This window comes from Psammomys obesus, unplaced genomic scaffold, assembly GCF_907164565.1.
Source record: "Psammomys obesus unplaced genomic scaffold, mPsaObe1.curated_primary_1811, whole genome shotgun sequence".
Lineage (NCBI taxonomy): Eukaryota > Metazoa > Chordata > Mammalia > Rodentia > Muridae > Psammomys > Psammomys obesus.
Genome location: NW_026585691.1, coordinates 9,284,895 through 9,309,020, shown reverse-complemented (window position 1 = coordinate 9,309,020; position 24,126 = coordinate 9,284,895). Strand labels below are relative to the sequence as shown.

At 42.9% G+C, this 24,126-nt stretch overlaps 1 protein-coding gene across 1 annotated transcript; it reads right to left on the bottom strand.

Annotated features, from left to right (window-relative positions):
- Positions 1-4,394: 4,394 nt before the first annotated feature.
- On the bottom strand, positions 4,395-23,306 carry Mns1 (meiosis specific nuclear structural 1). The gene is made up of 10 exons (XM_055598312.1): positions 23,252-23,306; positions 22,575-22,796; positions 18,716-18,843; positions 17,609-17,711; positions 15,106-15,335; positions 14,436-14,652; positions 14,238-14,345; positions 10,889-11,146; positions 6,346-6,471; positions 4,395-4,865 (listed from the first exon to the last, which is right to left on the bottom strand). The coding sequence occupies exons 1-10, from the start codon at positions 23,252-23,254 to the stop codon at positions 4,770-4,772; spliced, it is 1,491 nt and encodes a 496-aa protein (XP_055454287.1). The 5' UTR covers positions 23,255-23,306; the 3' UTR covers positions 4,395-4,769.
- Between the last annotated feature and the right edge of the window lie 820 nt (positions 23,307-24,126).

The window sequence follows — 24,126 nt, the reverse complement described above, 5'->3', positions numbered from 1 at the left end:
ATGTCACTTCTGGCCGACTGCAGCCACCCTGCACTGTATATAAACTTACAAACCTCCATAGCAGGTAGGTCTTGGCTGTGGGCTTCTGGCGCCTGTGTTGCCCTGAGCTCTCAACCCCAGGGCCTGTGCCAGCATAGAAGGCCATGGTTCGTTCTGATCTAGCTACAGTGACCTTGGGCCTAACTCACCCTGTAGTGATGTCCTGGGCTCAGATCTAGACCTAACAATGAATGGTCTGACAAGAGTGTCTGGATGTCCTACGCCAAAGCCAGAAGGCAAGAAGTTCGGGTCATCCCCAGCCGAATAGCAAAGTTCAAGGCCAGTCTGGGATACATAACACTTTGTCTCCAAAAATTACAAAGAAACATACACACTGGGCTTAATTTGCACTTTCGACTAAATGAGCCTAAAAAGACACAGAACACTCTCTCTAGCAACATAATATATATATATATATATATATATATATATATATATATATATATATACCTTCTCAAATATATAGAATATTCTCCAGCGTGGATCAGGTGTCTTAACAAATTTAAGAAGACAAACTATAAAATATACCATGAATCTTTGCGGTCTGTGATGCTGTAAAAGAACAGACCAACAAAAGGAGCTTCAAAACTTTACGACACGTGCAAATAACACACCATGCTCCTGAATAACCAGCAGGCTCATGAGAACAAAGCAAATTTAAAACAACGTTTTACATAAAATGGGAACATAACAGAATATATTCAATACAATAAAAGTATTCCTGGGGGAAGTTTGCAGCAATAAAATACCTACATAAGAAGAAAGTCATCTTAGCACTGCAGAAATGTCCAAGTAATGTACCAAAACCAAATCCAATGTGGTTAGTACAAGAAAAACGGGAAAGATCAAAGAAGAAATACATTACAAAGATAATACAGGTCATGTAGCCCTAACTTGTTGAAAAGTCAAGTCTCAAACACTGCACAATCTGTTTTTTTTTTTTAAGTTGCATGTTTTATTATCTTTTTAAAGATTTATTTATTATGTATACAGTATTCTGTCTGCATGCATGCCTTCACACCAGCAGAGGGCACCAGATCTCATTATACATGGTTATGAGCCACCAGGTGGTTGCCAGGGATTATGGAAGAGCAGCCAGTGCTCTTAACCTCTGAGCCATCTCTCCAGTCCCCACAGAATCTGTTCTGTCATTAATTTGAAACTGTAAGTGTAAGTGTAAAATACCAAATCTGACTTCATGTGACAAGTTGCAGGCAAAACACAGGTTCACTGAAAGTAATGAGTAAAATTACCTCCAGGTTGTGAGTATAAGGTCCATTTTTAAAAAATAAATGAAGGCCAGTGAGGTAGCTCAGGAGGAAAGGGCACCTACTACCAAGCCTGATACCTTAATTCAACCCCTGGGAGGTGGAAAGAGAATGTCCTGCAAGCTGTCCTGAGCCCCACATGCAACTATGACAAGCACAGGTCATACCCACACTCACAAATAATAAGATTAAGAATTAAAGATTTTATTTTTTAAAAAATAAAAGGATTAGTCCTAGTTGGTCATGGTGGTGCATGCAGGACGGTCAGCAGCGTGCTGTCAACAGGGAGCTTGATGCTAGTGTGGGTGGCAGGAGACACTGTCTCATCAAACAGACCAGTGAAGATCACATTTAAATTTAGGTTTCATTCTCAAGACCTTTTATTATGTGTATTTTAAATGGTCCAAGATAAAAACAACAGCAACAACAAAAAATCCCAACTTTTCTCCCAAGCAATTGCAGCTACAGCACACACTCAACCCACATGAAACAGCTGGCTTTTCGGAACACAGTATCAGTGACTTTTAGCCAGCAGAAAATGTCCAGAGATGGAAAGAGGGGACACACCCATTTTACTGTATACAAATGATCATAAGAGTAGTATAAGTGAATAATGTGGATAAAACAGAATGAACTGATTTCTGGAGATATACTACCAAGAACTAACTATGAAGAGACAGAAAATACCACCTATGTAAGTCCAGTTCTAGGGATTTGAGGCCCTTTTCTGGCCTCCACTGACTGTTGTACTAACATGGTGCACAGATATGCACTCAGAGATACACATAAAATAAAAATACTTTAAAAACAGCTCTCAAAGAAGAACCCAGGACCTGAGAGCTTCCCTGCTTGCTTCTACCAATCATTTAAAGACTAGTGGTTCTTCTCAAATGATTCTAATACACTGACATAAAGACTACTCCACATTCAAGTATGCTCTTCCTGATACCAAAATCATGCAAGAGCAACAAACAAGTAAACAAAACCAAGCCAACAACTCCCGCAGCCCAGTATCCCTGGTCCACTCAGATGCAGAACTGCTCACCACAGCACCAGCAACCAACTTCAACAGTGCATGAAAAGATCACTCACCATGATGAAGTGAGTTTCATCCTAGATGATTCAACATTCAGATCAATAAACATATGTCACATTGATAGAAGGAAGAAACAGTTTATAAATTCAGTAAAGCAGAAAGCCTATGACTGAGCAATACTTCATGACAGAAACTGTCAGCAGAGTAGATTACAGAAGGGATCTACTTTGACAGAAAGTCGTATATGACAACCCCACAGCCAACATACTGAACAAAGAAAAGCTGAAGCTTATCCTCACATATTTGATTTCTAACCTTTTGATTCTGTGACATGATAGTCATCTAAAAAGTACACACTCAAGAACTGTGCAGCAGAATTATAAAATTTAAAAAAACACAAACATTTTGCATAAATAAAGATCTACGTTTGCTTTGTGTTGGGTTGCGTTCATAATTATCCTGACCAGATGCCAGGTTGGCAACACCTGCAAGACCTGAAATCAGACAGTTAAGAGCACTGGCTAGACTGGACGGTGGTGCACGCCTTCAGTCCCTGCACTGGAAGGCAGAGGCAGGCGGGTCTCTGTGAGTTCGAGGGCAACCTGGTCTACACAGTAAAACCCAGTCTAACTCCTTCCCCATTAAGAAAACAAAACAAACAAACAAACAAACAAAAAACCCCAACAAACAAATAAAGCAAAAAACCAGCATTGACTGCTGCTCTTCCAGAGTAACCAGATTTGGTTCCCACCACATAAACAGTGGCTCAAAACCATTTGTAACTCCCAATTCCAGAGGATATGATGCCCTCTTCTGGCTTTCTTAGTCACTGCATACATGTTCACACATACGTGCAGGAAAACAACCAGTAACATTAATCTTTTTAAAAAAATCATAGCAATAATGCTAACTAGAGATAACCAGCAAGAGAAAGAAAAACATGATGATTGGGAAGAAAAAGTTGAATTGTCCATTATCAAAAATGTTTCATTGGTAGCCGTAATAGCAAAAATAACAGGCTTGAGCTATAGCTCAGACTCAGGGCACGTGTGAGACCCAAGATCCATTCCCTGGGCTAACACACAGGTGAGAGACAGCAGCGGCACTTCCGTACACCAATGGCCAAGTGTCAAAATTTACACTAAGCCATTGTGTAATATCTAACAAAGAACATTTAAGACTAAATTCAACCAAGGGGACTGGTGATGGGAACAACACGGAACAAACTACAGAATAAGTTAAAAATGCTAAAATTCAAAAACGTGTCTGAGCCCAGCATGGTGGCACATGCCTTTAATCCCAGGACTTGGGAAGCAGAAGCAGGTAGATCTTTGGGAGTTTCAGGACAGCTAGGGCTACATAGATAGACCCTGTTTCCAAAAAACAAAAACAAAAACAAAAACAAAAAAAAAAACAACCCAGAAACCAAACATGTATGAACTGAACAGCAAGGAGGGAGGGAGGGAGACAGAGAACAGAAAAAAACCTAAGTGTGTGTGTGTGTGTGTGTGTGTGTATTATATGGCATCATACGGTATATATATGATATATATATACACACATATATATATGATATAGACTGGTGGCTGCTCTTGTAGATCCTCTACACCCACATGGCAGCTCAAATCCATCTCTGACTCCAGTTCCAGGAGATCTGACATCCTATTCTGCCTCCTCAGGTATTGCACACGTGGTACATATACAAACATGCAGACAACGCCCATATACACAAAACAAAAATAAACCCTTTAAAAGATAAAAGAAACAAATGTTTGGGAAGATATAGAGGAAAAGGAACCATTACAGGCTATTAGCGGGAATGTAATGAATATACACACATCCTAGGAAAAAGCCGGTATGGGGGTTTCTCATGATGATTATAATCACCCTGTTTTCAGGAATATAGAATATTTATTTCTCAATTGTATTTATTTATTTATTTAGGTTTTTATGAGATAGGGTTTGTCTGTGTAGCCTTGGCTGTCCTGGCCTCAATTTGTAGACCAGGCTGGCCTCAAACTTACAGACATCCGCCTGCCTCTGCCTCCCTGAGTGCTGGGATCACAGGTACACGCCACTGTGCCCAGCCAAGAATATATACGTTTTAAAGATCAGTGTACTGAAGAGACATCTGTGCAGTGTCGAAGATGAGTACACAGAGAAATCTCTGAACAGCAGTACCAGAGCACTGAGTAGTTAGCTTCTGCGTGTGGCCTATGTGGTTCTGTGAAATTCTGTGACACATGGCATCAGAGAATGCAAAGGGAATAAAGTGACTAATCCTGCAGTTAAAGTACTAATGTGTTTAATTTTTGTCTAACTATAAATGGTGAAATATTAGGGCGTTTTAGAACTGTAAAACAATAGTTACACTAGTATCTAGTGTAGCATCTGAAAAATCCAGGTTTCACCAAATCTTGTGCAGATCACTTCTCTTCAAGACAGAAGTCACTCCTTTTCTGATACGCTTTCCTAAACTCTTCACCAAGCATGTCAACATCATCCTCTCTTTTGAAAACTCCCTATGAAAAAAAAAGCATTTTGTTGGTTACTTTTGAACTTGAGAGTAGTTTACTGAATGCTCTTAGGGCCGACATATGTGGGCATGAAGCTAATGAAGTTATTCGAGATAATGAGAGCTGTTAAACACATTAATGAAACTTAATTTTAGAACATCAGCACTTTCCTAAGACTATGGATACACGTATACCCTGAATATTTTGAGCTGCCCCCATTTCCTGATTAGTCACCTTCAGAGCAGACAGTTGTTCTAGCGATCTGTGCCCTTGTGCTCCAGCTGCAACCATCGCCTGGAGAGCAGAGCCCAGGGCCTGCTCTGCCCACCCTTGTCTGAGTGGGCTGTCATTGTAAAGGAGGGAGGGCAAGGGGGAAGAGGCTAATCTAAGCTAGATTACCACGTGGGCACATTCTTCTGGCCTCAGGTTGTGTCTCATTGGGGACACTGAGTTTAACTTTAATAGGTCCTGTCTGTCCTCAAACGTATCTTCTCCACATTGAAATTCAATGATCCCCTTAGAATAGTCTGTTTCATTAAATGTACCAGTCATAAGTGGACTTTAACATTGGCTATCATTTTGTATATCAACCTAATTAGACTGTAAGACCCTATGGCTAGCAACTTTTAATACTGTTTCTTCTCCTGTCACTGGCTAGGGACTGAACACAAAATACACGATAATGCAATCAGTAAAGACCTCACAGACACCATGACTTGTATATCTGAAGGACTATGGCTTTATGAATCTCCGTTTATATGGACAAGGAAGCTAATTATTAGCAGTCACAACGTGTCTCAGATACACATGAAAATTCACTGCCTTTTGGAATTACTTTCAAAAAATGGGGCTTACAACCAGTCTCCCCCAGAGCAGACTCATCTCAGACGCATGTTGAACATGTCTGTCACCATCTTAGGGTTTGCCCATTTATAGTTGCTCTAGGGTGGTCTGTTTTTAGATTTCCCATGCAACAAGGAGAGAAAAGAACCCCAAAAATGTAGCGCAAGGGCTGGGGATGTAGCTCCCTGCACAAAGCACTTGCCTAGCAAGGCTCTGGGTTAGATTTTTCACCACTGCACAGGCTTGGCAAAGTGGCACAAGCTCTCAGGAGGTAGAAGCAGGAGGACCAAAAGTTCAAGGTCATCCTCAGCTACATAGGGAGTTCTGGGCCAGCCTGGGCTAGAGCTTGTCTCAAAAAGTAGGTAAATAAATAAATAAATAGTAACTAGAGAAGCTCAATAACTCTAGCTCAGGTCACTAATAAGGTTCCAAGACCAAGTCTTCTTACAGAGGTGTTTAAAAACGACTGTGGGGTTTAACACCTGCCAGGATCCCGATGCTTCATCTGAACAGCATGAAAATCCATGAAGTTACACCCTCCCACTTTCTAGAATCCGGCTGCTGCTGCTGCTGCTGCTGTTAGTGTTGTTTTCTCCATCATTATAGGTCATGAGGGTCACACGCTAAGCTAAGTGTCACTTACTTTGGGGAGATAGCCTAGTAACTTTGCAGCATGTTCTTTGAGGAGTCTCTGCCTTTCTTCTTCAATAATCTCATTGATGCAGCCCTGTTGTCTTTGCTGTAGCTGCAATTCCTCCAGTTCACGTTGCTGGAGATGAAATAAAAATGTCTTAACTGTCACAAAATATATTAATCTCTTATGAAGTTTACAAATAGACTGTTCTTGCAGTGAACTAAGTAAGACTGATGGGCTGATTATAAAAACAGAAGATAATAATGTATGTCTTTTACATACATAAATATATATGCCTGTTTTTATCATCATTTCTTTAAACTTTTTAATTATATTAATTTTTATTAATTACAGTTTATTCACTTTGTATCCCAGCTGTAGCCCCCTCCCTCAGCCCCTCCAATCCCGGCCTCCCTCCCTCCCTCATCTCCTCCCATGCCCCTCCCCAAGTCCACGGATAGGGGAGGTCCTCCTCCCCTTCCCTCTGCCCCTAGCCTATCAGGTCTCATCAGGACTGGCTGCATTGTCTTCCTCTGTGGCCTAGCAAGGCTGCTCCCCCCTCAGGGGGTGGTGATCATGTCAGAGACAGTCCCTGTTCCCCATACTAGGAAACCCACTTGGACACTGAGCTGCCATGTACTACATCTGTGCAGGGGTTCTACATGATCTCCATGCATGGTCCTTGGTTGGAGTATCAGCTTCAGAAAAGACCCCTGGCCCCAGATTTTTTTTTCTTTCTGATTTTGTTGCTCTCCTTGTGGAGCTCCTTTCCCCTCCAGGTCTTTTATCTCCCCCTTCATTCATAAGATTTCCTGCACTCTGCCCAAAGTTTGGCTATGAGTCTCAGCATCTGCTTTGATACCCTGCTGAGTAGAGTCTTTCAGAGGCCCTTTGTGGTAGGCTCCTGTTCTGTTCCCTGTTTTCTCCCTCTTCCGATGTCTGTCCTGTTTGCCTTTCTGAGTGAAGATTGATCATCTTACCCAGGGTCCTCCTTCTTGCTTAGCTTCTTTAGGTGTACAGATTTTAGTATGTTTAACCTATATTATATGTCTAATATGCACTTATAAGTGAGTCTATAGCATGTGTGTCTTTCTGCTTCTGGGATACCTCACTCAGGATGATTTTTCTTTATACTTTTAAGAACAAGTCACATCCACCCACACTTTCGTTTTCTTTATTTTGTGGTACTGGTATTTGCACCCAGGGCCCTTGTACCTACTAGGCAAGCACTCTACCACTGAACTATAATCCTAGCCCTATGATAGGAAGCTTTAAAGATGCAAGTATATATTTTTAGGAAAATATTCATTTCAAGAAAAAAATGTATTCAAGAGTGATTTCCTAATAAATTCAGCAAACATTTATGGAATTCCCACCATATACCAAGTACCCAAGATATCCAAAACAGTTTACAGTATGAGACAAACAAAACAAACAAACAAACAAACAAGAAACTCTAACACATAAAACCTTACACGGTTATCCAAAGACATATGTTTCCAACTGCAGACTTCAAAGGGCCGTTGTGACGCAGAGGTCAGAGTCTCAAGTACCTTTCTGGAGAATTCTGAATTTTTTGGACACTCTGAGCCATGAAATGCAGCTGTGATGTCGTCTGCATAGTCTTAGGGCCTTAGGACATAGAGAACTTTACCTACACCTGAGTAGGATCTCAGTAATGGGTCTGGAGCCTGGGGTTTCACACAGCCTGGGTAAGAACTCCACCACTGGCAGCAGCCCAGCCCCAGGTACTGTGTGTTTATGAGATGAGAGAACCTCCTAACCCGGGCAAAAACCAGGATTCCCTTCCTATGTAAGTAGTGCCTGTCACTACTCCACATGCCCTGCAGTGAGCTGGTATGACTGGGTTAGACAGGTGTGGGGCAAGGCCTGGACAAACTGGGGTAAAAAGCTCCTTGGAGCTTTCTTAGGGTTTTGTTAGAGGTAGACAAGATAATGGAAACCTACTTAGGCTTCTAAACTATAAATGGGCAGTTTAGTGCTTTTAGGGCTACACAGAGCCATAAATTGTTAAGTTCTGCTAAGACATCCACATTTGCCCCTGGGCCTTGTCTTACAACACTGAGAGCTAGGCTATTTCCTCATCTGGGAATGCTTACCATTAAAACCTAAAATGTAAGTTGTATACGTGTGTTACTGGGTGGTGGCTTTAGTGATTTCCATGTTTGCATGTCTTTCTGGCTTTTCTCTGAACATTTTAATCAGCTCTGTAACCCCTAGATAGGCTAGTCCACTGGACCCTTCTACAGGAAAGGATTAAAGGCTTTTCAGGCAATTCCAAACCTTTTCATTTTCTGTGTTCCTGGTGACTGTGTTAACAGCTATTGCCTTCATTAACTCCACACTTGTAAACATTTACCGCGTGTCGGCAAATAGCACTAGACCAGGTTCAGGCCAAGACTGATTTAGAACAGGCCTAAGCAACTGAGGCTTTTACCTGTGGAAGAGTTCACTGAGGTTTAAGTGTGAACGGACATGATATTTATAAAACTCACTCCTGGCGGCCTGGACAAGTTATAAGGAGGCCGAGTAGAAATGTCAGGGAGCAGAAGGAGATTCCTGTGGCCCCTTGGTTTTCTGTGGTTAGACCATTTAAATGGTCTTTTTTTTTTTTTTTTTTTTTTTTTTTTTTAGTACGTTTTTGGTTTTTCCTTCCTCCTCTTAAACTATGATGTTCTCTAAGACTCCATTCTAGGGCCCTGGATGCTTTCTCATTATAACACTAATATCTCACTTAAACCTTTTGGGCTGCCTAAGTCCAGGTAAGCACTCCTCAAAAAACAAAACCAACCAACCAACCAAAAGAATCAATCAAACAAAAAGAGCCCAAGCTTCACTCTAAGATGTAATCGTACACGCCTGTGAGTTTCTCATACTTGAAACCTTTGACTTATTTTGATTCCTTCTTCCTCTATCCTATACACTATGGGGAAGTGTGTCTCATTCACTTTCTACAAAATATATATATATTTGAATATATATATATATTCAAATTCTTCTTCACCTCCTACTGCTGCTGTTTAAACCCACAGAGTTAGGCCTGCCGCTTCTACTGGCTCTGCCTAAGAGGCTGCACTTGCGCATTTAGGGTGTTTCGTCTTTTTAAAGCATTCACATGACTGTTAGGTTACTCAGACATATCCTTTCCGTGACATGTAGCATTAGAACATTCTTTCAGTTTGTCAATGAAACATAAATATTTAAGACAGTAAATATTTAAGTCAAACTTGCAAGCTGGTTCTCTGTCCAACTTCTTCTTTTTCCCCCCCAAGACAGGGTTTCTCTGTATAGCCCTGGCTGTCCTATAGACCAGACTGGCCTTGAACTCAGAGAGCCACCTGCCTCTGCCTCCTGAGTGCTGATATTAAAGGTGTGCACCACCACCACGTGACCCCCTGTCCAACTTTTAAATCTACATTTTCAACAGTTAACCTTCTATTTTGGCCAAAAACATCAATATGGACACATACATATTCCTTCAAGAGCTACTTTTCCGTCTACATGCTCTTTAGGTCGGGGCCTGCTCACTGAAGGGGAAGTGTCTATATTGGTAATCAGTAGCCACCTTCAGCCCTCACCTCTCCAGATTCAGCTGGTCTCCAGCATCATCCATTGTGTGTTTTTAGCATCCGAGGAGCCTCTTCTCCATTTGCATACGCCACCTCTTATCACTGAGATTTGGGACATTCCTTGTTGGCTGTCTATCTCCAGTATCACTCCTTTTATATTTACTCTCAGTGCTGCTACTTGAATCATCTTTCTACATGCCAATCTTAACATGTAATTTTCTTAATTTTTCAGTGACTTCTCTTAGGGGAAAAATCTACCTTAATATTCAAAGGTGTCATGATGTGTAATTCCTCTCTGCTACACCAACGCCTCCATACCTTTAGCATCACACACAAAAGATGTTTATAACTTAGTTTTCTATTTTTCTCAACCAAGATTGTAAATTCACAGATGTTACTTCTCAACAGCAGCACATAAAAACCTCAATAATCAGTTTTTAGGTGCTTTAAATAAATGACCCCTTAGATCCCAGCACTCGGGGAGGCAGAGGCAGGTGGATCCCTGTAAGTTTGAGGCAGGCCTGGTCTAATCAGTAAACAAATACCTAACATTGTATGACATATAAGCAGTTCTCAGTGGGCTGTAGAGACGGCTCTCTGGATAAGGTACTTGCCACACAAACACGAGGGCCTGAGTCCATAGCCTCGGAACTTGGTTAGAGTCAGGTGTGAGTAACTTCAGGTTCTAACAAAATGGCAGACAGCAATAAAGACGCAATAAAGCAATAAAGGCTGCAGGCTGGCTAGCCTCCAGTCCCTCTGCAGTGAGTCTACCGGGACCCTGCCTCAAACAAACTCAAGGAGAGGACCAGTGTGAGGCTGTCCTCTGCTCTGCACACACACACTAAGGCACACCGTGCACACTCAAGCACACACATCCAGGCGCCCAGCAAATGGTTACTGATGAGCAGATGAGCTGGCTGCTGTGCACTGAGAACGACAAACAGCCCGAGGCCCCTTACTTTGTCCGCGAGGAACTGGCAGCGCCGCTCTCTCATGAGGGTCTCCACAGCTCGTCTGTGCTCCAGCTGCTTCATCCGGCGTTTCTGGGCATTTAGGAGCTCTAACCGGTCATCTTCGGCAAACTTCGCCAGCATGGCTTTCCTAAAGGCCTCTTCCTCCTCTTTTGCAGCCTGTTGTATTAGTTCCTTCAGTGCCATTTGGTTTTCAAAGTCCTGCTTCATCTCCCTCTGCTTCTGCAGTTTCTGTTCTACTTCTTCCTGCACAATAGTGGAGCTAGAGTTAAGCACTTCTTGCACGATCATCAGAGGGCAGTCTCGGCAAGCAGGAGGGTCTGGAGCCTGCTCCAGCCTAGGCTACAGTGAGTCTCAGGAAACAAGCAGACTGAAGAGTAGCACAGAGTCTGGGTAGGCTGCGGATTACAATATGAAATCACATAAACAAAATAAAGCCTTTTCCTGGCAATGCTCTGTCCCACCCTCTTAAGGCTATTTGAAAAAAATGCCATGTTCTTTTTAAAAATGTTTTATTTATATATGTGTATCTGCACGTGCATATGTGTATGGATGTGTAAGTGCCCACTGAGGCCAGAAGAGGATGTTGGATGCCCTGGAACTGGAGTTGCAGGTCCTTGGGTCCTCTCCAAAAGCAGCAAGTGCTCTTAATCATTGGTTCTATAACATGGCAGTCATTTCTTCTACAATTTTAAGTTGTGTACAGCTGCCATCTTGATACTAAGCTCAAAATTTATGTGTAGCCTCTTGAACGGAGCTACTGTGAAAGCTTTTGCATACACCTGATCCTGAGCACCTTTGCTGATCCTGAAGGAAGGACAATTATATCATCTGCGAACACCACTTAGCAGTTTCCAACTTCGTCCTTTTGTGAAGGCAAAGTTACATGTACAGACTCTAGAGTCCCAGCCCTCCCATAATTCTCAAGAAACAAACAACAACAAAAAGCCCAGAAATCCAAAATAAAACAACCTCAAGACAAAAAAAAAATTCCCTGCAAAACAGTTTAAAAAGTCATCTAGCAATGAAATTAGAAGTTTTTCAGGGAAATAGAAACAACTAAATTCTTTTCCTGTAAGTTTTATTTTCTAAACACATAAAAATTTTTCACATACAAAAAAAATGTAAAAATCTCATAGTAACCATCCATATTACTAACACCTAAATTCTACTAATTTTACACCTTGTTATTCTTGTTCTATCATCTGTTTATCTATTCACCTAAAACTGGCACAAATCTTAACTCATGTTTTCTAACCTAATTATCCTTGCCAAATCCCCGCAAACACTCTAGGCAGCCCAAGTCCACACGACTCTAAAAATCCTAACACCTGTACCAGCCACCTCATTTTATTTCCGGTGTGTGCGTCATGCTCATCCCTTCCTGAACACAATCAAGCCCCCAAAGGATCTATTGTTTTTCTTTGATGTTCTGGGCACATGGTGTTTTATACTGTGTATTTTGCACTTACTTACCAAGTAAATGCACAGGCATCAATAGCTTGGAGAAGACAGTTTATTTTGTGACATTTAGTCTGAAATGTCTTGAGTTTATGACATCCCTCTGCACACAGAAATGTGCTTTATGTAGTACTAATAGTACTATTGGAAGTCCTGGGAATCTGCTACTTATGCAAATTTTTATTTAACTTAATAGTGAAGACATCTTTCAAGAAAAGGGTGGGGGGCAGTTGGAGATGTTTGGCCAAAGTATTGTTCTACTGTGAACAATACTGGGTCTTCATAAAGATTGTACTCGTTATCAGTATGGGCTGCCAAACTTCTTGTCCTTTCCTGTGTTCTAAAACTGTTACGCGGTCTTGAAACCTTCAGATCATTTGCTGAACAGTCACTCTGACCCCAGTAACTTCCCAGAGAGTCTCCGCTAGGATCAGAGCCTTACACAAGGACATGTGTGTCCCAGGAAACAGCAGCGAGGAACAGAGTGTATCAGGAAAGAAGAAAAGCCAACACAGGGCATGTTGGGAAGATGGCCACACTGTGGGCACTGAGGCTGTGCTCTCAGGACCTTCCCAGGGAAGGACAGAAGGAGTGAACACCCATCAGCGACTGTCCAGTTGGTGAGGGATGGGCAGAGAGGGCTGCTCCTTGCTGCCATCTCTCTCCCCCCAGCTGTGGAGAAGCTGTCAGCACAGTTAATCTAAGCTCCCACAGGAGTTCCCTACAGCTGTCCCCAAAGGACAAAGTCACATTGTGAATGAGTTTCCAGAGAATGCTACCTTGGGAAAGCAGCTGATCTCACAAAGTTCCACCTGTGTCATCCATTCATGGAACATTCTTGAGTACTTTTCAGTATAGCTAAAGGCTCACACAGTGTGTCTTGTTTATATATCCATCAGCTGATGGACATACAGGCTACTTTCATGTTTTAGCTATTAGAAGTACTGCTATGTACATTGTTTATAAATACATGTGAAAACACAAGATTACTGAGTTTTGGCTATTCCTTTCTCAAACTGAAACGATAACATTACCTCTATTGTCCCCACATGTTTTGCTGCATTAAAAAAAAATATCATTCAGTTTGAAGTATCTTTCTTTTGCTCATTGCTTATCTAGAAATATATGGTTTCATTATGGTACACTTAAGGACTATACAGTCATCCTCATTACTGATTCTTCACTGTAGTGAGAAAACAGGTTTGATATGACTGAAAATCTTGTGAATCTACAGAGGTTTGTTTTGTGTCCTAGGAGCCATCTGTATGTGTTCTGTGTGGACGGGTGGAATTCGTATTGTGGTGTCGTTGGGTGAAGTCTTTTTTAACATTTGCTGAACCAGCTGTTTCAGGCTGCCCTCAGTCAGTGTACTCTGTTTCTGGGGATTCGGGCAGATTAATGATAAAGAGCACCGAGAGCTCTTACTCTGGTTGTGGCTCTTCCTACTTCCTGCTCTCACTCCTGTCAGTTTTGTCTCATGTGTCATGAAGTTGGGTTGTTAAAATTCATTAGGATTAACACATGTACTTGGATGAGTTTATTTTGACTGCAAACTTGCTTGTCCCAAAGTTGACTTTGTCTCATATTAATATACACACGCGTCTGCTTTTCCCCAGTATTGTGTTTTCCTCTGTCCTGATCTGAGGTCCCACATGTACACATTTAAGCTGTATGGACTGTGAATGACATAGCTGCATCCTGTCTTTAGCATGCTCTACTTACATCAGGTTTGAGAATCTTGGTCTTTTAGCTGCAGTATTTATGCCATTTACAGACAATGCAGTCACTAATGTGCTGAGTTTACTTACGCTCTTTTCCTACAGCTTCACCTCAAAACTCCTGTCTTCTCTAGCCACTCCTGCACGTGGAGACTTACTTTCAGTTTCAGTCTGTTTATCTCGGCTTGCTCCTCCAGGTACAGCTCCTGCCGCACTTTCTCCAGATCCTCGCGCTGTCGCACTGTTTCTTCCAACTTCTGGATCAGCTGTTAATAAAGCACATGCTTAAAAAAAAACCTGAACTGGGCAACTGTTTCAGGAGTTCAGCCATCTTTGAAAAGTAGTTATTTTCATACCATATTCTGACGCTGGACCCTCTTTTCCTCACTCTCTTGAACTCTGGCCATCCGTTCGCCTTCTCTTTGCTGCTGTATATTTGCAAACTCTAGAATTTTCCTATTCTCCTCCTCCATCTCCTCACGCTTCTTCTGTCTCCAGAGGGCTTGAGTCCTCTGGAACTCCTTAATATACTTCTGAGTTGCATTCATTTTTTCTAATTTTTGTTGTCTTTCCCTAAAAAGCAATCAGGAGAATGGTTTTATAGTTACAGAAATAATAAAATAACAAAAAATAAACAGACTACTTAGAGTCTGTTACAGCACACTTTCTGGGTATCAGCATGGACTTTCCGCGAATACTAGAGGGTCTCTCTTCTAATGGTGATGTTTAAAGCATTTCATTTCAGAAAGGTGACAGAAGCCAGACAACATTCTGTACTTAAAGCTACGTGCCAAGAAAAGCCATCAGAAAACATGTGTTCTGACATTGACGATGCACGTATTTAAGAAAAATAAAGGTTTAGGTCATTTGCTACTTCCACACCTATTATTTTTCCGATCATCTATTAATATTCATGCTGAGAAAGATGAGGAAAAGCTGTACAACTCATGAACCAGCTCACAATGACAGAGCACGCACATGGGGTGGGCAGTTCTGTGGGCTTTCCTTGTGCATGTATGTACTTACAGCTGGTCTTCCTCGTAGATCTTCCTGACAATTTCATCGATCATGAGTTTTTCTTTCAGCAGCTGTTCATATGCCTCCTGCTTTGTCCTCTCTTGCTCTTCCAGCTGCTTCTCCAGGTCCAGGTGGTACTGTGCCTTCTCCTTGTTCCATCGGTCTTTCTTTACCCTCTCTTCCTTCAACAGCCTCTCATGCTCCTCCATCATGGTTCTGTCTATTTCAGCATCACGTCTCTAGCATTGAAACAAAAAGTATCCTTCCACTTCTGGGAGTGAACAGAGTTGATTACAGCACTACAAAAAGACACAGCTGCACACTCAAAAGCTGCTATGTAATAATTTCTTTCTAAGTAAAAAGCAAGAGTAAGTGCTTGTGACTTGGAGGGCATGAATGGCGAGCCAGACCCGAAGGGGCATCCCTACTCTTTCCAGAAGCTCTTAGGGCAACGCCTCGCAAGGACAATCAGGTCCACATCCATAAAATACAAAGTAAAGTTATATTCTATTACTAACTACTTCTACCACTAAACTATTATTTCCTCTGTAAGTCCAGCTACAGTGTCTGTGTCAAATACCACTGTTGACCAGCTGCTATGGAGCACCCTCCTGCCCATCTGTTGTTCCAGGGCCCTGAGCAACTTTCAAGTTCCCCCCGCTGAGGCTCTTCGTTGCCACACATCCATTTCTTTATTCATTAAGGCTCAGGGTGGCGATTTCAAGTGAAAAGGCCACACCCGTCACTGTGGTGGCTCTCATTTTCATTCATGCAGTGCTACTCCCACTAGGTTACAGACAAACCTTTCAGTAAATTAAATCCCTTACTTCCTTTCAGCATGTTCAAAACCATTCAACTAAGTAAGTTTAAACATACTGGAGCTAGAATTAAAACTACCCTTTATCTGTTGTAACCATATTCCAAATGCAGGAACAGTTAGCAGCGAAGAGAAAGAGGGGCAGACCGGAAGACAAATGCATTCATCACTAAAGCTGATGGTTATAATGACTTAACCACAAGTTCTCTTGTGCTCATGCTGAAGTACATTCTTCTAGAGTATGTAAGATAGCAAAAATATATATGATAACAAAAATGTGGATAGATTTACGTAAACGCAATGCTCTAACTTTGCAAATAAGAAGACCAGCTAGGCCGGAGGCATGGCTTGTGAATAAAGCACTTGCTGCTCTTCACATAGCCTGGGTCTCAGAACCCACGTTAGACAGCTCACAACTGCTTGCAACTCTTAACTACAGAAACCCACCTCTCTGGCCACCATGGACACTGCATGCGTGTGGAACATGTCGAAAAGCAAGCAAATACACATACACATATACATTAACAAAACAAAACACAAACTCACCAGGTACATAGGTGCCCTTCTATTTAGTGAAGGCCTATGTGAATCAATTTTGATTTAGAAGATAGCGGCAATTTTAGAAATCAAATGTCTACAATGGCTATGGATGACCTCATCTATTAGAGTAATCAAAACTACAAAAATGGAACAAACTGTACATTCCGTTCTATTTTATCATTGGAAAAACAGAACGATACAGTTGACAGGCAGGTCTACCCATCTTCCTTAGGCTGTCACTGTCAGCAGGTCCTACAGTAGTGGTTCTCAACCTGTGGGTCACGACCCCCTGTTGGGTGTTGAATGAGCCCTTCACTGTGGTCACATATCAGATATCATGCATATCAGATAGTTACATTAAGATTTGTAACAGTAGCAGAATTACAGTTATGAAGTAGCAACAAAATAGTTTAATGGCTGGGGGTCTCCACATCATGAAGAACTGTGTTAAAGAGTTGCAGCATTAGAAAGGCTGAGAGCCAGTGTGCTCGAATCTTCTAGCCTGTGTCCATTTCTATGCGTTCTCATCCTGTACCACATCTATAATCCTATGTGTATAAACATGTTTGTCGGCACTCACAATCCACATGTATAAACATGTACTTATATGCAATAGTATGGCCTCTCTGAAAATGAGCTCTGGTGACACCATGCACCTTGGTTTTTGCATGTCAACTTAGCAAACCTTATTTTCATACTGCATGACACAGCTGCTAGCACAACTCCTCAAGCTTCTACCTGGGAGCAACTTTGTCCTTGAGAGTTAGACAGGGATAAAAACAGAAACCCCAAAAAAAGGGGGTTACTTTAAAAAGCAAGGGTTAGCAAGTGGGATGGAAACAGAAACCTGGGAAAGGATGCTTATAAACCAGGAAGGCTTCTGCATACCGCAACCACATCTCAGGAGACAGTTTGTACGGAACGAGCCTGTTGTGGCAAGAAGTTCAAGAACACAGCACACGTGGGGAGTTACCTGGGCCTGAGGGCTCCAGTGTCCGGGCAAACGCAGGTCCATGGAACTCACCTACAGTCTGAACATTACAGTTTGGGGAACCTGGCAAGCAGGTTCTTCATAGAAGAGGCCACTCTCAGAACTGGCCTGCCTAGTTTCTAACAAAGCTAAACTGACTGCAGAGGGACTGGAAGCAGCTTTACCATTTGCTCGTACTTGATGGCGTCCCTCTCGGCAATCTGGGCTGCTCTCTCCTTGTTCATGTAAGCGGCTTTCAATTTCTGCTCCAATTCTCTGAGCTCAATACTGTGGGGAAAATGCAACTTTAAACTTGAGGACAATAAAAAAAATTCAGCTTCACAGAAATTTTGGTGAAATTTTATTTACCCAAAGAAAGGATGCAACAGGTATTATTCAGGTTCACAGATAACTAATAACATTTTATAACACTGTAAAGCATAAACCTAAACTTTATGCTCAAGAAAGATTATTCTTCGCTACTTTAACCTTCCTTCATATTTATTTGTCTGTCTATCTAAATTGGTGGAAGTGTTGTCCTTCCACTCTGTGGGTCTGAGATCAAGCCCTGGCCCTCAAGCCTGGCAGTGGGTTAGTCCAAACTACCCTGCCTAACACACACATTCTATCCTAACAAAGTAGTCTCCTTCTTTGGCTGTCTCTGTAAAGTCTTAGCAATCCTCTGGGAACTGGATCACCAGTTCTGGTGTCCCTAAAGCTTGACTGATGGTAGTGAAGACATGACTGGCGTTAAGCAGTTTAATCTTAAGCAGCATTAAGGAAGCAGGAAGATGTCTGAGTTTGAGGCTAGCCTGTTCTACACAGGAAGCTCCAAGCCATCCAGTTATACAGTGAGACCCCCATCTCAAACAAAAACAACAGCTACAAAAGGCAAGTATTCCAGGATTCCACAAGTCTTGTTTTTGAAAATTATTTAAATCATAGAAATCATTTAAATCTTATCCTTGAAGAAAAAGACAAAAGAGACCAACACTCTTTCGCTGTCACATTGACACTTCTACTAAGGCAGCTTATTTTCTCAACTGTTTCTGTGGGCTGAGGCTCTGGCTGTGGTGAGGTACTTGCCGAGCACATGTGAGGTCCTGGCCTCAGTCCCCAGCACCACAACACACGAGTGGTTGAAACAAGTATCTCTAAATTAACACAGTGTTTCCAGGAAAAGCAATAACCATAAGGGCAATAATCTAAATAAAGACTCTCACTTTCAGGTGCTAAGGGTGACAACGCGCAGTGGCGGAGACTAAAAATGCAAGTAGCAGAAGCCACGCCACCTGTTCTCTCTCACTTGCTGCCTCATCTTTTCATCCTTCAGACAGTCGTGCTTCAGCCTGGCCAGTTCGATGGCGAGTCTCTCTTCCTGTTGAAGCTGTCGGTCCCGCAACATCTTGTTCTCTTCTGCCTGGACAGAGAAGGGGAACTTTAGTTCCTGTACCCTCAGGTCAGACTTCTCACCGTGTCACAAAGTCTCAGGTGCTTCACAACAGCAAACTAACTGCCCTCGCAGCGGTAGCCAACTGTTTACTTCGAATAAAAACATATTTCAACAAAGACAGTTCAAATATCCTACCACAGAAAAATTTAAATATCAGCCAATACTGTGAAGAGTGTTAATATTCATTCTTGTCTAACTTTTATCAATATTTTGTTTTTTTCTCTAATTTTGTGTTCTACTCCATTTTTCTTATTCTCTAGTTATCTCCACCATGGTATTTTAAATCAAATCCTAGAGGGCTGAAGAGATGTTCAGAGGTGAAGGGCACCAGCTGCTCTTCCAGGCCCCGGGTTTGGTCCCCGCACTCACAGGGCAGCTCACAGCCGTGTCTTTCGGAGGCTCTGATGCTCTCTTCTGACTCCCTCGGCACCAGACATGCGCACAGTGCGCACATATATATAAGAATAAACACAGCTTTAAAACCCAGAGAATAAAAGAGCCTTGGACACTGCTGCCCGCCATGAAAACAGCTCAGTGTGGATCTGCCTGACAAGAATGATCTGCCTGACAAGAATTTATCTTTCATAACCTCACCATAAAATAGCAATATTTCTTGAGTGCGGTCTAAGGTCTTGCCCACATTCATTTCCCAACTGTCTCAAAGATGCTCTTTTGTAAACCAAACAAGGCCCACATATTATACCTAATTGTCTTTCTCAAGTCTCCTTTATCTATTGGTCCCCTCCACTGCACACACTCCTCTTCTTATACCCTAAGCCAATGATGTGTAGGAATTCCAGCCTGTCTAAGTTAGAGCGTCTATTGCTATGACAGAACACATGACCAAGGCAGCCTGGGAGGGAGAGGCTTTACTTCAGTGCACAGTTCCATATCAGAGTCCATGATGAAAGCAAAGGCAGATGCGTGGACGCAGAAGCCCAGAGGCACGAGCTGGTGCAGAGGACCAGGAAGGCTGCTTCTCACTGGCTTGTTCCTCATAGCCTGCTTAGTGTGCGTTCTCATAAAATCCAGGGCTACCAGACCATGGGTGACACTGGCCACAGTGAGCTGGGCCTACCCACATCAACTGTGAATCAAGAAAATGAACGACAGACGTGCCCACAGGCCAGTCCAGATCACTTTCTCAATTGGGGTTCCCTCTTCCTAAATGACTTCAGCTTGTATCAAACCAATATAAAACTACCCTGTGACCTCTGGTTCCTCCCTCAGGAATTTCCCCAAACTATGCTCTCCTATGTTTTCTGTAAAATGGTGGGCAGATCTGGAGGCTTCACTGCATTCTGAGTTAGGAAGCACATGGCGGTACAGGTCTGCACCCTAGAACTCAAGGCAAGAAAACCGGTGGACATGTAAGCAGAACGTGGTCTCATAATGAGTTCCAGGCCCGAGCAACATATAAAGACTGTCTCCAAAGTGAATAAATAAAAAGCAAAACGAAAGCAACACCTGAAAGGTGTTCAACACCATTAGCCATCAGGAAATGCGGATGAAGAACTGGAGAGATGGACCTAGTTTGGTTTCTGGCACCCACCTCAGGTGCTCACCACCACCTGTTCCTCCAGATCCAGAGATCCGAGTTCTGTGGTCCCTGAGAGCACTTCAATAACATGGACATTTCCACGTGCAGACACACATTTACACATGACTAAAAATAATAAAATAAATAGTTAAAAAATGCCAGTTAAAGGCTGTGTGGTGGTGGTGCACACCCTTAGTCCAGCACCCGGGAGGCAGACATAGGCAAATCTCTAAGTTTGAGGCCAGCCTGGTCTACAGAGTGAGTTCCAGGACAGCCAGGGCTACACAGAGAAACCCTGTTTTGGCACAAAAATAAGTAAATAAATGAATACTAGAGGCTAAGGTTCCAGCTCAGTGGTAGAGTGTTTGCCTTGCATGCATGAGGCCCTAGGCTCAATCCCCATTACTGCCACAGGAAAAAACAATAGTAAATGCAATTATGCATGTAAAAAGACTGCTGGTCTCATAAAGATATTTCATAATTTTTTAAAGACTTATTTATATGTGTAGCAGTGTTATGTCTGCATGTATGTGTGTGGCATGTGCACCACGTGTGTACTAGTGCCCTCGGAGACGGAAGAGGGTGTTGTGTTGCCTGGAATGGAAGTTACGGACAGTTCTGAGCTGCTACGTGGGTGCTGAGAACCGAACCTGGGTCCTCTGCAAGAGCAACAAGTGCTATTAACTGATAAGCCACCTCTCCAGACCCATAAAGTCATATTAAAATTATGAGAGAAAATTAAAAATCAAAGAGAAAAAAACTTGAAAATAACCACAGTGTGGAGCAGAAACAAGTTCATAGGAAATTCACTATTTCCTCCCCATTCCCGGTAGAAGTCTCACTGCAATATGATCATGTCTTCCTGGCTCACTGAGTATGGAAAAGATAAAGGCACACGTCAAAGGAACCAAACAGACAGACGCAAAATGTCTAGAAGACAACAGGCCTGCATCTACATTAGATTAGACACTGAAGTTAACAAAGGATGGAGAGATAACTGTTCACATCAGCAGAGCCTTAGACATAAAAACTATATACGTGGGCTGGAGAGATGGCTCAGTGGTTTTGAGCACTGGCTGCTCTTCCAGAGGTCCTGAGTTCAAATCCCAGCAACCACATGGTGGCTCACAACCATCTAGAATAGGATCTGATGCTCTCTTCTGTAATTCAGGCATACATGCAAATAGAGTGCTCATATGTATAAATAAATAAATTTTAAAATATGTATGAACCTTGCCTGGTCCTGACTAAAAGAAGCAACCCTAAAGGCAGATTTTGACATAGTACAGAAATTTGCTTAAAGGTATTTTCCAGTGACATCATGACAATATGTGAAAGAAAACATCCTGCTTCATCAGACGCTCACTGGCCATTGCTAGACAGGGTTGGGCATCTGGGATTTTCCTTAAAGATTAAACAAGAACAAAAAGGATAGAAAAGAAGAATGTCCAGGATTTGCCTGCTCAGGGTTCAAGGATCAGGTCTAAGCTACTCAAATTTAGGATAGAAGGAAGCTAACACCTTTAAGCCTTTCTTTTGCTATTTCCTAATCCACACTCAAAATGCTGAACACACAGCACTCTGGTACTCAAAACCTAACAAAATATAAGGACATTCTTATCACACAAGAATATACCTATCTCACTTCCCATTTCTTCTTTTTTATTACAATCTCCTAAAAATATTTAGAAATACCCATGAATGATTAGCCAGCAAACCGGGGCGTAAGCACATGCATATGGTGCCTGAATTCTTCAAAAAAAAAAAAAATTCAAAATATGAATACATGTATATACCTCATACAGATGTTCATCTCCTACCACTTAATAATGTCTAGTTTTAATGTCGGGAATTTTAAAAAAGGAATTCTTAAATTTCTTATTAGAAAACTTACAGAAGGCAACATAGCTGCACTCAGAAAAACATTACCTTAACAATTATGAATTTCATATTTATGTTTAATAATAATGCGTATTCTTACTACACACTGTTCTAAAGGTTTCACATTTGCTCGTTATTAAAGCAGTCCTAGAAAGGGATCATCAGATTTTTATAAAGTACAAAAAGCAACCAACTGATCCCAAGTTCCTCAGCTAAAATAACCAGTATTCCGAAAGCCTGGCTGAGTCCCAGTATAACAACGAACACTGAAACTTACTTTTTGGATGGCTTCTTCCATGTCCAGCTCAAACTGCTCATCCTGCAGCACTCTGAGGAATCGCATCCGTCCAACCCTCTCGTCGTCCTCATTCTGCACCATCTGGTTTTTGGTTTGCCTCTCCAACTTATGCAAGACTTGGACATGCATCGATTTGCGTAGGTTCTCATCTACTAACTTCTGATGCTTCTCACTAACGCTCAACTCTCTCTTTCTGGTCGCCTAAAAACGTGGGGCAAAAGGGAATACACGTAATTAACAATTCCATGATCTCCTTTATTTCCAGATAACTGCTGAAAATCCTGAATTCGGGAGTAGACCTAATGCAAATTTAAATGGGAGGGTGCAAACATATAACTTTCTGATTAAATGGGTACTAATAATATCCCCCCCCCTTTATTTTTAGTTAAAGTAACTTAACTTTGAGTTCAGCAGCACCAGTGAGGGCAAAGCGGCTGCAGATTTACCACCACTCAATGGGCTCCGCAAGATGGATTTATCTCAGTGAGGGGGGGAAAACAGTGCAGAAGAGCCCCAGAGGCTTCCAGAAAGCAAATGGAGTTTTCTCGGTGACCCCTCGGGCTACGCCCTCTAGGAGGTAGCGAACTCGGACTGTGAACAGACAGACGTGCAGTTTGAGGGTCCCCGAGCCCTTCCCCGGTCTGCAGGCTGCTCACCATCCTGGCCCCCGTGAAGCCGCCCCGTCTCTCCGCTGCAAGCGCGTCCTCTCGGGCAGCCGCACCCGACCCCGCTCAGCGTTTTCGTTGTGTCCTGGCAACCGCCAAAGCGCGCCGCCCGCCCGAGCGGGACGCAGCTTCCCATTGGCTGGCGCAACACCCAATCGGCACCGAGAGTCTTCGTTGCCAGGCAGGAGCGTACCAGGAGGCGCGAAGTTCGGATGCCGCGCCCCGGCGGGAGCCATTGACCTCCGAGGAGAGCTAATCCCCGCGGTCTGGAGCCCCGCCGAAGCCTCGGGGGACACCAACAAGAAAAGCCCAGCCTTCCCCCTGCGGTGGACTGAGGGGCTGGCCTCCCCCGCGCAGGTCCTCTGGCAGAGCAAGGGCTCTTCGTGGAGCCCTCTCTCCGGTCCTGATGCACCCACTTTACAGGCGAGGTATTCTGAGAATTCAGAGACGCGGACAAGACCAAATGGACTTACCTGGGGCAGAAGCCACTGGATCGCCGGGGGCTTGGCGGTGGGGGTGGGGGATGGGGAGTGGCGGCGGGCTACCGGAAACACCAGGTGATTTTTGAGAAACTGCCAGAGACCAGTGGGAGAATACAGAACACGTAAAAGCAGAGCCACCTGCAATCCCAGGGCCCCCGGAGGCCTGGACGTGTGACCCTTCGAGCAGGCGGTCTAGCTACCTTTCTTATACAGCCCAAGCCCACCTGCCTAGGGACAGCCCACCCGCGGTGTGCTAGGCCTTCCCACATGAATTAGCAATTAACTGACTGTCCAACAGGCCAATCTGACGGAGGCAATTGTTTAAAGCGTCCCTCTCTCCAGGCGCATCAAGTTGACAACTAGGATAAACTATCATTAGTGATC